Source organism: Artemia franciscana, chromosome 1 (genome assembly GCF_032884065.1).
Source record: "Artemia franciscana chromosome 1, ASM3288406v1, whole genome shotgun sequence".
In the NCBI taxonomy this organism is placed as follows: domain Eukaryota; kingdom Metazoa; phylum Arthropoda; class Branchiopoda; order Anostraca; family Artemiidae; genus Artemia; species Artemia franciscana.
The window spans coordinates 48,570,807-48,585,954 of NC_088863.1; the positions used below are offsets into that span (position 1 = coordinate 48,570,807).

At 34.2% G+C, this 15,148-nt stretch overlaps 1 protein-coding gene and 1 pseudogene across 2 annotated transcripts in view; one reads left to right on the forward strand and one right to left on the reverse strand.

The window, feature by feature from the left end:
* The window catches only part of LOC136030908 (major facilitator superfamily domain-containing protein 12-like), a 50,568-nt gene extending 47,494 nt beyond the window's left edge, over nucleotides 1-3,074 (forward strand). For both annotated transcript variants that reach the window (XM_065710008.1, XM_065710018.1), the window contains exon 12: nucleotides 88-3,074. In XM_065710008.1, coding sequence (XP_065566080.1) covers nucleotides 88-173 — 86 coding nt within the window. In that variant the 3' untranslated portion in view covers nucleotides 174-3,074. The remainder of the gene's footprint in view (nucleotides 1-87) is intronic.
* A 9,502-nt stretch (nucleotides 3,075-12,576) lies between these two features.
* LOC136032148 (cell division cycle protein 20 homolog) overlaps nucleotides 12,577-15,148 on the reverse strand; it is a 58,275-nt pseudogene continuing 55,703 nt past the window's right edge.

Sequence of the window (15,148 nt, forward strand, 5' to 3'; positions counted from 1 at the left end):
TTTGCAAAAAGATTTAGAATTGTTCGTGACGCTATCATTTTGTTATTCAAATTCAACAAAATATTGAAACCGATTAATTTTTTTCAGGTACTGTTGCTGTTGAAGTTAGTGAAAATGATAGAGAAGCTGAGCCCCTTCTTAGATCTCTTCGGGAGGAAAATCTACTTGCGTGAGAGTTCGAAATAATTACTGTTCAAGCTAATAAGATTGCTGACTTATGAAACCGAAAAGGGGAAGCTGTCTACCGATCGCGTGATATTTTCCGTCAAAGTCCTTTTCAAATTTATTGCGTTAAGCCAGGCCCATTGTCAGCAGAGGATACAGTACTTCCAGGGTTTCCCCAAATTTTCCAAAATAAAAATTGGCATATCTGAAATTTTCCCGAAAGTAAATATTCACTAGTTCACGAACGTCAATGTGAAACAAAATTGTTAACTTTGTTTACGTTAATCTTTGAGGAGATTTGGGAAAACCTAGTTTTTTCTATGAAAGTTTGGGAAATTCTGGATATTTTTTATCTTAGGGATGTTGGTCAGATATGTTGGAAGTTCTCTTCCTAATTTATTGCAATTTAAAAGTTTATATTTGATTCTACCCCTCATTTTTTTCCATGATTTTGATCTTCTTCTTTACTCACTTGGTTTGTTGGAGACGCGGCTAAGAATTTACAGTTTACAACTTTGCAATTTTAAAATACAAGATTTACGTAGTAATGAATCTTCTATATTTTTTTAGACTTGTCTTCATAAATTTGAAGAAAATTAAGTGAAAACTGCACAAAAGCAAACCATATCTACATGAAGAGGGAAGAGATATCTACATAAAGAGGGAGGAGATATCTTTATGTAGAGATATCTGCATAAAGAGGCAGGTGTGATCCTCCTCCTCTGCTCAGTTCCTGGGTTCGTTACTGCTTCAGTTATATTTAAACAACTTAAACTCTCAAGCTTTGTGTAAGAACGATAGAAATGAGCTTTCTTGAAATTTTTTATTGAAATAATGAGATTTAGTCTATCATCTTGTTAGTATTGATCGATAATTTTGCCATTTGGGTTCATTTTGGTCAGTTTGAGTTATTTGTGGTCAATTGAATCCAATCATTTTCGACTCATTGACAGGGGTACCTCTTGCCCGCAACAATTCATTTAAACTTGTTTTTGAATTGTGTTTTCAAATTAATCAATTCCAAGGCTCACTTCTCTCATGTCGTTTTGCTCTTGCAAAAACTAGTGTATATTCCACAACTCAATCATAACTAATAATAATTAATGATTAGCTGTTATTTTTGCTCCAGAAAATAGATCACAATTTTTTTTCAAGCAATATATGTTGCTAAAAGTACAGAACAGACAGTAACTTTAGCCCTTTTTGGGCTAAAAAAAATAATCCGATTATATTTGATTCATTAGCAGGGGTACCTATTTCCCGCAACAATTCATTTAAACTTGTTTTTGAATTGTGTTTTCAAAAAATCCATTCCAAGGCTCACTTCTCTCAAGTCGTTTTGCTCTTGCAAAAACTAGTGTATATTCCACAACTCAATCATCACTAATAATAATTAATGATTAGCTCCAGAAATTAGATCACAAATTTTTTTAAAGCAATTTATGTTATTAAAAGTACAGAACAGACTGTAATTTTAGCCCTTTTTGGGCTAAAAAAAAATTTAATCCGATTATTTTTTATTCATTAACAGGGGCACCTATTGCGCGCAACAATTCATTTAAAATTGTTTATGAATTGTGTTTTCAAATTAACCAATTCTAAGGCTCATTTCTCTCATGTCGTTTTGCTCTTGCAAAAACTAGTGTATATTCCACAACTCAATCATCACTGGTAATAAATAATGATTAGCTGTTATTTTTTATCACAAATTTTCACAAATTTTTGATCACAATTTTTTTTTTTGATCACAAATTGATCACAATTTTTTTTTTAAGTTTCAGGGTCACAGTTTTGATATTATCCACATTAATAATAATTGAGTTATGTGGCTTTCCAATAGTTTTGCGTTCTTAATGTATTTTTAACCGTCACCACTAACTCATACGATCTATTAAATGGTAAGCTTTCACAAATGATTGTGAAATCACCTTGAAAGAATGTGTTGTAAATGATGGGAAATGTAGGCTTTTGTATCTTTCTTGGGCCTACTTTGCTGGATTGTTATTAATTTGAGTCCCTTGTCACTGATTATTGAAAAGTCCTTCTATATTTTTGTAGTATTTGGTCCTTAATATAAACGTCAATGAAATTAATTTTTTGATTCTTAATTAAGTAATCTGTTAAATTGAGTATCTAACTTTTCGTATAGTTGTTCTTAGATTATTACTTGGCAAAATCATTCTTTGCGTGATTTTGAGTTTTTAAAATGTCATATAATTGTTAGTCTTTAAAATTTAGTATGATTGTTAGCTAAAACATGTACTTACTAAGGAATCAGTGAATATTCAGGGGGGGGGGTCAATGATTATGGGGTGGGGTCACTTGGGCTCACGATTACATGGTATGCACGAATGGGGCATGAGATTTGGCAACTACTGTTTGAAGCGTAGCAAGGTTTTGAGACTTTTGAATTTAAAATTTAATGTGAACATTAGCTGAACATCAGTTTATAAGAAAGTTAATTGTCAAAAGAAAAGACAAGCCAGCCTTGGGCTCATGGCTACATTTTGCATACCAAGGGAACACTATTTGACCTTAAATTGACGCCACTGCCTCTCGCTCTGATTCTTATAGGCTAATTGCATCACCAATGAAAAAATATACTTACATATCGGCTACCTTTTTTTGTTTTTTTTTAGGACAAGTCGCCTGTTGCACGTTGTGTGTATTAAAATGGGAATGTGCCTTTATCAAATTATTCTCTTTTTATTTGTTCCTTTATTTATTGATCGTTTTACTTTTTCTGTTGTGATATGTGTTCATGTAGAGAAAACAGACGTCATTACTGTTTCATCTTCAAAATGCTTTCTTTAGCTCTCAATTATCATCTACGTTTTGTATGTGTCCCCCCCTTATTGCATTAATTGAATTTTCTGACGTTTGAAATTAAATTTATAATTTACCTTGTTATATTTCTTTTATATTTATCACTTATATTAGTCAAAGTGTTTACCACGGCCAGCCTTTCGGCTGTTTGTTCTTCAATACAGATCGATTTAGTATATAGTCATAGCTAAAAGTAGATTGTGGTCTTATTTCTTTCTTTTAAATCCCAGTTTTATTTTTTGGAACTTTTCGAAGTTTTTTCCTTTTTGAATTTAGCTTTATCTAATAATAGAGACTGCATTATTTTGCAATAATGATAATAATTGTTTTTACCCACAATGCAGAACTCTAAAAAAAAAAATAATAAAGAACCCAAAAAAAGAAACAAAGAAAACAATAAAAATAAAATGTGCAATAATAGACCAACAAAAAAGAAAAGAAAACAGCTAAAATCATGACTGCAATGAGCCTGTTAAAATTTCTGTTTTTTTTTGGTTGAAACCTAATTTCTTTCTTCATTGAGACTTTCGAGTTGGGATTTCCATTATTCCTAAAGTATGTAGATTCACTTATAAAATATTTTTTATAAAATATGATCAAAGGATTTCTTTCATTTATCTTTTGATATTTCACTATTATCACTTTCATGACTGCAATGAGCCTGTTGAAATTTCTGTTCTTTTTTGGTTTAAACCTAATTTCTTTCTTCATTGAGACTTTCGAGTTGGGATTTCCATTATTCCTAGAGTATGTAGATTCACTTATAAAATACTTTTTTTTTATAAAATGTGATCAAAGGATTTCTTTCATTTATCTTTTGATATATCACTTTTGACTTTTATGTTTTTTTTAGATGTTTTTTCTTCATCTTATTATTGAAAGACATGATCTCACATGAATTTTTTTCATAAAATGTTCAATTCATAACCATGAAGCACAGTCGTTTTGCCATTTTTCTGTTAGCTGAATGAACTGGATTCTAAGTAGTTGATTGTACTTTGCATGAAAATCTTCTGCTGTTCTGTTGTAATGGTAAAACAGTTTTTTCAAGCATTGGTTGATTTGCTTTCCATTTTATCTGTAAAATACCGAATGAAGATGTGGCTTTAGACATGCTTAGATAGTCCGCCCTTAAATTATTTGTTAAGGCATAGTAATTTGTCAAATTATGGAGGCAGTGATAATAAGCAAGCTAGAAATTATAAGAAACGACTTGTAGCTTTTTAAAATAATTTTTTTCAATATAGCTTAGTAATCTAATTAAGGTTTCGTTTCCTTTAGTATTAAACTTTTGGGTAGTTTTGAAGCATGAAAGCAATTTGTATTCTAGCTAATCCAATTTCCACTTTGTGGCATGCTGTACTTAATTTAAAACCAAAACATCGGACATTCCTCAGAATTTCTCAGGCTGGAAGGACTAATAAACCAGTCTTTTCCAAAAGTACTAATTTAGCTGAAATTTCTAATTTAGTGATCGGACCCTCCAGAACTTCTACAAAAAGTTAATAAAAGTACAGAATTTATGCGGAAAATTCGTTATCAACAGATATTCAAGGTACTTCTACTTGGATTCTTTTTTTAATCAGTACAAATTTTAAAATTCTAGTTTAGGGGCTAATTGTATGTTTGGAAAGTAAACTCGATGAAAGAGAGATTGGAAAATCAAAATTAAGGTAAAATATTTGTTGTGAGAACTCGGGTGGGCATAGACATGTCAGGTATCCAATCTTCTATGCCATAGGAAAGCTTCATTATTCCTGAAAATTCCCGGAAGTTTCATTAACTTAATTCAACTGTTGTCCAACATAGGAAGAAGCTCCTAAACTACAATTGTGCCCCCATCAAAATTTGTGTGTCAGAGAAAATAACTTGGATGTCTTTGGTATACTCAAAGGCCACAAAAAGACTAAGGTAGCTAGTAGACTTCAGTTTCCGCAAATTAGGGACTGCAAGAGAAAATTTACTGAATAGCCTACAAGGAGGAAATGGAAAATATTACGCCTTAATCAAGCCGAAAGAGAGGAAGAATATTGATAAATATATATGTTCAAGGCCAAATTATTTTGTTAGCATTTTTAAAGAAAGCCCCAATTCTACGAAAAGTAGCCCCTGCCCCACACCGCTTCTGTTCAGGTAAGACTACAAGGAAACTTGCCTTTAAGATGAGCTTCTACCCTCGTGATTGAAGATTCTTTGATATCATTGGCGGCGAAATAGAGCTACCTAAGCGAATAGCGAAGTGGAATCTATGTATTTGTTTTTTCTTCTCAACAGGGCACTTCATATGGAAGGCGTTGTCGTAGAAACTTCGGAAGGAGCTTATTGGATTGGAAACTGAGAGTTCTAGCACGCTTTTAAGAGTCAGAAGTAATTGGAAGGCTATCAGCCTCTCTCCCACGTTTTCCCCCCAGATACATCTGATGAAAATGCAGAGATAGCCTATTTGTTCAGCATGGTTGAAGAGTCCAATAGCTAACAGAATCAACATTTTTTGTTGAAATTCATAAAATTCATTAATTTTGATGCTACCGATCAAAAGCTACGACCTTGAGAAAATTTGCCTGATTTTCGAAAAAGGAGGAAACGCCCTCAAAAATCAAGGAATCTGAAATAAAATTACACCATCAGCGTATGAGGGAAACTTACTGTAGTGGTTTCAAGTTTTCATCTCCAAAACTGTAGAATTTGTTGTTGTTGTTTTTTTCGCTAGGATGTGTGTTTATTTTTTTTTTCCCATGGGTAGTCGTATTGAACCAATAGTCCTAGAAGATCGTGAGAAGGCTTCTTCGAACGGAAATTAAAAGTTCAAGTGCCCATTTTAATTGTCCAAAACATTGGAGGGCAACTAGTCCCCCTTTTTTCCCCAGAAGGAGCCAACAAAAATTCTGATAGACGTTTTGTTCACCATAGTTGAATGATCTAAAACTATGCCTCTGCGTATGACTCAACCCACTATAGTCCCCGGGAAAAGGTCTGTAAGCTCTTAAATTTTCCAATTGTTAACATATAATATATTTTATTGGGAATTAATAGACTAAAAACTTTTTTGTGGGGGGGGGATTCTGCCTTAGGGTGCCTTCGGTGGGAAGAGGTGTCTCTGAGGGTGAAATTTCATACGGGGGGGGGGAAATTTGCCAGGAATCCTATGCGAAATGCATAGAGACTCTTTCCTGTAAAGTATTGTCTCATTAGGCTCAGATGAAATTCCTACGAGAGCTATGCCGTTATTTTACCTGCAGTTCTTTTATCCTTTACTGAGTTTGTTCAAACCTCTTTTGATTTTGGTATTTTCCTAGAAACACCTAAATTGCAAGAATAATAGTTCTTTTTAAAGGTGAATCCAAAATCGTCTCTTCAAATTTTTGACCAATCTTTCTCCTGTCAGTATTACGCAATATTTTTGAAAAGACTTGCTCTGAAGACTTAAAAACTTTCTTGGTGTGAAACAAGTTCCTTCATGAATTCCATTTTGGGTTTGGTACTGGTCATTCGACTAAGCCGGCATAGGCTTTGCTCTTTCATTTCTTTTGAATAGGAGGATTTTTATTGGCAAGAAGCCTCTAAATGACTGAAGTTATATATGGAGTCCTGCAAGGGTCTATCCTAGGGTCGTTTTTTTTTATATTTCAATATCTTTTGTATGCAGAAAAATGCGCATTCAAAAATTGTGTTGCAGTTTATATCATCCCATTTGTGCTTGTGACCCCAGGCTCCAGTCAAATTCCAACAACAGCCTCGTTGCATTCCCTGATGGCAGTAGGTCCTTTACGGCTGCTTTTGATCAGGCTTCATTGAAGACAAATCCTTTTGCTTTATGGGTGAGTTCTTTTTGTGATTTAATGCTATCTATTTAATGTTAACGATCTGACTGTTAGTATTTCCATGTCTAAGTTTTATGCATATTTCTGCAGCTGCTCCGAGTTTTCGTGTGATGCAAATATCAAGAGGTATTCTCCTTAGATCTGAAATTGGTTGAGACCGATTCCTTAGAATTGTTCTTGATGAGAATTTGTCTTGTAAATTCCACATTAATAAATTAACATTTCCAGGAATCTGGGAATCTTACGTAAACTGAAGCATAAATTTGTCGGTCTATCCTGCGGCTTTTTATTCAGCTTGATCCAGCAATATATTTCTCGCTGTTCTACTTCATGGATATCTGTTTTCCAATCAAATTTATCGGGCATTCTTAATGAAAAGAACAGAATTGCTGTACAGTTTCCAAATCCGTCTGGCTGTTGACCTCAATTCATTTTATATCCTTGCATATGCTTTTTTTTACATTTGCATGACTACATTGGACGCTTCCAATTGTTTTCCAACCTCCTATTTTTTGCGTCTAACAGCTCACCTACGCTATATACTTTTTGTTCCAATCTTAGCCCGATGGTGACACCTTCAAGAATATCGAACAGCGTTCCAGCTGTAGGATAAAGCTGTCATTACAGTTTCAAACATCAGATGGTTGATTTTTAGAGGTTAATTCTGTCCTGTGGTGGAGCAGTGGGCTTGACCTCAGCTAAGTAATACGGGACCCAGAGATTAAACCCGATGTAGTGACACACTATAGGGTCGACGCGAGGACTTTGGTAGTCAAGGATCGTCGTTAATCCCATACAATACAAAAAAGGTTTGATTCTAATCCGTAAACTTGTTTTTTTCACGTTTTTAGTATCACACCGCCTGATTTAATTTGTAGGTTCGTTGAAATTAAATAAATTCTCTCTCCCTCTTTGTTTTCTTTCTTTTCTTTATGATTAGATGTTTCAAAGAGTACGTACTTAAATGTGTAATAGTTAAAGCATTAATAGTTCTCGAAGAGACGTGCAGAGTGGGCAGCCCGCCTAGAAGTGCATCAAACAAACAACAACGATATTAATAGTACAATGTTCAAAAGTTTGTTTCATGATTCTTACAAGCCATGGAGCCTTAGGTGGGATTAGTGGCTTTATTTATTAAATGATTTTTGTTTAGTTTGTAATATATCTTGTTTCATCTTCGAACTAGAAAAAACATTTAAACAAATTCAGGGAGAAATTTTCAGAAGAAAACAGATGGTGGTTTTTATTACAATCTACTAATCACCCAACAAAAATGAAAATCAAGCAATTTTATTTCTGAATAGGGTGTGACTCTGTTTTTGTTTGAATTCATTCAAATTATATAAAAGATAATTAATTGATGAAATTAAGATAATAATTAATGTGCAAACTATTAAGTATCTCTCAGTCAAAGTATTTCAGTCATTTTAGATATTGACATTTTTCTTTATTTAAACACAACATATAGATTTCTTTATTTAAACACAAAACGAAGAACAAAGTGAGTTCTTTCAATAGATTTATTACCTGGGTAGACACCAGACGATGAAAAAAAAAAGTATTGCGAAAAGCTAGATGTGATCTAGTTTTTTTGGGGAGACTATAATCAGTTAATACTCTTATAAGTTACACATACTCTTTGGTCTAATCTTTCCTATTTCATCAAGTTAAAAAATCACAACTATTCACAAAATTAAACTATTCAAAAATTAGAAATCTAGAACGGAGATGGGCATTCAATCTCTGATCAAGCGTGAAATGTCTTCCAGAAATTTATTTATTTATTGTCTGCTTATCAAGAAATTGAATTTTGTTGCTGCAATCTTTTGTCCATGGGGCATGGGTTCGATCCCAGGCGTAGCCAGTTATTTGGTTTGGGACAGGGGTCAGTGGCGTTACTCTGTAAGCTCAGTCAGAGTCGATCTTGTTCTAAATGGGAACCTGGAGAAACCTGCAGAAGGTAAGCAGAAAGGGTGTGCGTAAGCACATGATGGTTGGCATCCAACCCTCCATTGCACTTCCTGGCTGAAGTGCCACGAAACGGCGATCAGCAGCGCAGGTTTAGATTTTAAGGGTCTAGTGTCGTCTTACTTATTTACTTCACTTATGATGAAATTTTGCTTAGCCTAACACCAAGTTGCGCAATGTCGTCTAAAATTGGAAATAGAGCTCGACTCTACTTAGAGTCGACAATTTATCAACAAAATTTGATCAGTAAGATTACTTTATGTAGCATAACCCCTTAGGTTATATTAGCTTGAAAGGTTTTACTCTACATTGTGAAAAACCATTTCGCTACAAGAAATAGAGTATATCATATTCACGCCTGGATCTGCTAGTTAAGTTTATTCACATATGCTACAATCTGATTCCAAGAAGCTTCATTAAATATTTAAACTCTTTAAAGGTCAAGTTTAGAGTGTGCAGATGAGTAAGGTTATTTTTATAAACCTGGAAATTAGATTAACTATTCATCCGGTCTCCGATGGTTGACCGATTTTTCCATGAGATTTTCCACATGGCAGATAGCTCATATGAAGTTTTCAGTTTATGAATTTTGGAAGCAATTCTAGTAGCAAACAATTCAATTTTTTTTAGCTGAAATTAAAAAAGTTCTATTTTCTCCCAACTAATTATGAAAATTTTAAATATACTTGACAAAAAATTAAATAGCACGAAATACCGCGGATTAACTATTATAAAACTAATCTCAATTCTCTTGTACAATATTTTGCTTCTTTCTTTCAAAGTCTTTCCGCACGATGCAAGACTATGTTCACATAACAACAGATTTAGCCCCCAAATTTCTTGTAAAGCGTAACCGGGGATAAAGTTGCAATCCGTTATACAACTATGATAACATAAATTGTCTGTAATCTTTTTTATTCGCTGGCTGTAAACAAAAATAATAACAATTAAATGATTATCGTCAACTTTAACTGAGCTCTAAAACATGGTCCTTAAAGAAGTCTACCAAAGACTTTATAAGCTTCATGAAAGTATACGTAGTTTATTATCACCACAGTTATTGGTCTATAATACAAGAAATAATATGAAAAAACTTCGTTTTCTTAAAGAGTTAAAGAGGCTGCGTCCCAAAGTCGAACCTTAAAACGTACAGGAATTAGGAGAGGCAGATGGGGGGCTGCCGCCCCCCAAACCCCCTGCTTTTAAAGACTCTTTTGTACAGGTTTTTTGTTGTAGGGGGCTGCCGCCCCCTAACCCCCGCTCTTGGCTTCAGAAAGGCCCTCTTTTAACTAACAAAAAATTGAAATGAATGATTAATGGAATAACTTCGAAAAATGTTAAACGCAAGAGGACAGGAGAACCATTGCGCCAAAACTAGTAATTAGTAGCAATGAAGTCCCCCCACAACAAAAAACCTGTACAAAAGAGTCTTTAAAAGCGGGGAGTTTGGGGGGCGGCAGCCCCCCATCTGCCTCTCCTAATTCCTGTACGTTTTAAGGTTCGACTTTGGGACGCAGCCTCTTTAACTCTTTAAAAAAACGAAGTTTTTTTTTCATATTATTTCTGTACGTTTTTCTACAATCCATGGTGGATGTAATTTAATAGTTCCTGCACTCCTCGTACAGGAATTAGGAGAGGAAGTTGGGTGGCTGCCGCCCCCCCAAACCCCCTGCTTTTAAATCATTGTATAAAATAGAAAAAAATAGATAGAATGACCGAAATGTTTCTTTTGCTCATAAGAAGCTAATATTCTGTTATCTCTCAAATGACAAGCTGTCCATCAAAATTATACACTTCTATTTTGATGTTTTGAAAAAAACCGCCCGTAAGGGACTTGAACCCTTGACCCGAGGATTAAAAGTCCCACGCTAACCGACTGAGCTAATCACTTGCATGTGTGTAAATATAACTTCTAAATAAATTTTAAAAATTTCAAACTAACATGGGCTCTTATGGAGAAATGGGTTAATTAAGTAGCTAATGCGTGGTTTCTGGAAAACAGGGAAGGAGTTATCGGATCGAGCTGAAATTTCGCGGTTAAGCTCCTGGGCACTAGGGGACCTTAACTTGTTAATTTCAGCTCGATCGGACAACTTTAAAAGGGGGGGTTGGGGTTGGGGGTCGAAACTTTGGGGGGGGGGTAAGATTTTCCTACGAAACTTTCAAGGGAACTTACTCGGAGAATTCCGCATCGAATGAGTCTTCGTACACCCAGATCCGATATCGGCTGTGACCTGTAGGCGTCGAGGAAAAAAAAAGAAAATGAACATTAAGTGGCTATGCGTGGTTTCTGGAAAACAGGGAAGGAGCTATCGGATCGAGCTGAAATTTCGCGAATAAGCTCCTGGGCCCTAGGGGATCTTAACTTGTGAATTTCAGTCCGATCGGACAACGTTAAAGGGGGCTGGGGTTGACGGGTCGAAACTTTCGGCCAGATTTTCCCCATGAAGGAAAAGTCGGAGGGGGATGAAATTTGGCAGGTTTCTTAGTTGGAGCTCGGGCTACGAAATGCATCCCTCCCCATCCCTCTGCGACCATTGGAACCGAAGATCGCTTAACATTGTCGTGGTTCGCCTCTTTATAGAGGCACGAGTGTGCCTACTTGAAAAGCAACTTGACAAGCTTTTCCTTTTACGAATATAGTCTACTAAAATCTTTATGTAACTACAAGATTTATCAGACTTACACCAAATTTGAAATTATATACTAGCAATACAGGATTGCCAAAAGTGTCAAAAATAAAATCACAAATCAAATTCATAGAATCAAGGGCCATTCTTAGACTCTGAATAAAATATAGGCCGAATTCTGTCCAAATGCCGAAAAACTCGCATTAAAGTAAAACAAGCCTCTATTCTTGACTTAGTTAAAATATTTCATCTTTTTTGTTTGTAAATCGTCAAAAATTCGGCCCAATTCAAGAAGTTCAGATATATTAGCGAAATTCAGACCGTGTGAGAATGGTACTCTGGTATCTATTTTGGTAGTCTATATCTAGATAGAAACTTGTTATAAGAAGAGAAGTAATACATCTCCAACACACGATTGCTGCACATCTACGCAAATTTAACACGTATCCTCTATTTTTTACAAATAATATTACAAATTACAACTAATTAAAAAGTAGGTAAATAAAACAAACTTGAAAACACAGTTTCACAGAAGAAGATAAATCAAAAGATAAAATAAAGGAATCATGAAATGTTACTGAAAATAAATTGAATGAATGTATACTTCTGGAATGTAATGGCTTCTTGAGTATAACAAACAAAACAAAAAACTATGGCACATTTCTCCACACATTGCTAAATCATCTGTAAGAATCCGAAAGGTGCTATTTCCTATTTGTTTCCTATTTTTCCTATTTATCAAGGGAAGATCACAAAAGATACACGTGATTCCTTTTAAATTACACGATTAAAATTTAAATGATGAAAAATTAGTAAAAACAAACTCAAGTGGGACAGAGACTAAATATTTATAACCCCTACCCCAAGCAAAATTCGAGATCAAATAAGTCTCCTCCAACACCTCCCACCCTCAAAGGTTTCGGCTTGATCCCCAGAGCCGTTCACGAGATATTGTATAAAGACTGATACGATAACTTGGCAACACATATTGCCTTTTTATTGACCTTGCTATTTAATCTTGAATGGAACCAATTCTCATAGCGCTTTATAGTGCAAAAACTTTGAGTGGAAAGGTAAATACAAATTTTTAGTCCCCCCCCCACACACAAAACTTAAAGTCATCTTACCCCCTCCCCTCCCCTCAACACTACCTACCAAAGGCTTTATTTCAATGAAATTTAGCGGTAGGCTCAATCTCTTTCCCCGAATCTTATTTGACTTTTAAAATAGGGGAAAAAAAAGTCAAATCTCCTAATTTTCCCAGAAGCAGAAAAGCTTAGAAAAAAGGCTTTGTAGTATTAAAAAAGTCTTTGCTGCATCTTTAATGTCTAGGCAAAGCTTCTAAGCACCAATACCACCTTGCTGGTAACAGAAAAAAATTTATTACCCACTTAAAGCAAAAATTTTATTTTATATATATCGCCTACTGAATTGAGACAAACAAAATTTTATCTGAATAAAAAAAATGTAAATATATAGCAAAATCCTGAGAAAAAAGGGGTAAAAAACAAAGAAACAAAGAAAACTAAAAATTGAATAGAAGAAAAAAGACGTTACTAAAGAATGCTGGAGGTTGTCGTTAACTAATACGTTAATTGCGATACTTGGAAGAAAGCCTCTATAATTCCGATACCAAAATGGATAAATTTGATTCCGAGTCATAAAGCAACTTAAAAAAAGCAAATAACAGTCAAATTAACACTGTCAACTTTAAAAATACATGTATTTTTTTTTTATCTGAGTGAAGCAGTGGCGACATTACGAACGGTTTTAGAAGCAGTGTCCTTTTTCTTTTTTGTTGGATCAACGGTGAAACACTTCCAGAGACGCAGAGTTTCATCTGCAGCTCCCGATGCAACAGTACTACCGTCGGGGGACATGGTCATATACAAAACACGTCCATTGTGTCCAGTAAGCTCGCTTACCTAATAACAAAAGAAAGTTACATACGAACATATCAATAAATATACATATCAAAACACATACAAACATATCAAGAACAATTTCTTAACAACATTTTAAAGAAAGAAAAAATGTCTTGTTTTCTAAAGTATTGCAGAATTTCACACTTTTTGTGCCCCCCCCCCCCTTTAGTTAGGGGAACTTAAGTTAAATAAGACTATAAGCCAGTAAAAACCAGGAAAATACATCCGATTGACATTTTTCAAAGATATCAAACAAACTCTCTTTTCCATGATAACAGGGCTCTACTTTGTGCTGAACCTAATTTACGGATCATTACCAGTCTGATAATTCCCCTCAATCTAGCAGCTAAACTTCTAAGGTCATGTATTTTTAATCTCCTCTTAGTTATATTCGACCTTCAGGAGTCTCTGATTTCCCCCGGTAGACAATATATAAAAATAAAATATTAAGGGGTATTGGAAAGGGATTATACGAGAGGGGATTTTGATGTTGTATTCCTGTACCGTCATTGGGAGGACATACATAGATAAAAGTAAGAAGCAATTTTACATTCAGAAGTGATCGAACAATGGCTCACAAATTTAATAAATTTATTTAACAAAGACACAAAAAAGTCACTGATTTGAAGAAAACGAGTTAATAATAAAAAAACGCATAGAAAAGGTATACATATTTCATTTTTTCTAAGGGAGGGTAATACTTTAGCTACTAAACAGAGCCGGGCTTGTATTGAGTATACCTTGCAGATTTTTTTACTTAGTTTGTATTTTTATTCTCTATATACTTTAGTATTGTGACGAAAAACAAAATCAGCATACTGCCAATTTTAAGAACTTTTTTTTAATATCAAGGACTTGATCTCAATTCGCATAGCCTATTCTACTTGCTTAAAAAAAGAAAGAAAAAAGAAAAAAAGAAAAAAACTGGTTCTATGATTTTTCATTTAGACCAGTTTTCTAACATATCAGCCAATTTGTTTTAAAAATCTTGTGAAACGCCTTATTTAAAGACGGGGTATATCGAGAAAGTAGCTATAAAAGTAGATCGGAAACATAGAAACACTTAAATAGATAAAACATACAATAAATCTTAATCTACATTCAATAACATACAAAATATATAAATCTTAAGCGTCTTTGTTGACCAGCAATTGTAACTTTTTGCTCAGCCTGTGAAATGAAGCAGGCCTCAAATCAAAACCACGAATGTATCTTTTTTATTTCCTCCGTAGTTTAATTTATAGAGTTAATCGTTTTGGTTTCTGAACTGGCTCAATAAATAAAGCCATCAATATTTGAGATAATAACAGTAAAACCTACCTTCGTAATAGTAGGATACTTCCATAAAATCAGTTGATTATTTGCATATCCATGTCCTGAAACAAGCTCCTTGTATTTGGTTGACCACAAGATTGAAGACACCTAAATAAAAATTAAATTTTTTTCATCAATATAGTTTAAAAAATAACAATCCACTCTCTTAAATTCCCCATGATGCCTCTTTACACCCAATTGTGATATGTCCAGTTTCGAATTTGATGTATTACCTAAATCAAAATTTTCACAGCTTGTCATATTTCATCGGTAAAATACAGCCTAAACATCAGCTTAACCACAAATTCAGTATGCAATTTGACAGTGGGATTAAAACATAAATTATGTACTAAGTATAAAAAAAAGCAAGTAAAAATATTCTTAGCAAATACCACTGCGAGTCATTCTTAGCATCTGTCATTACCGTTAATTCCATTCTTAGTTCTAAGATTTATCTTCAAATTCTTCAAAACTTTTTGTAACTGCGATAAACAACACC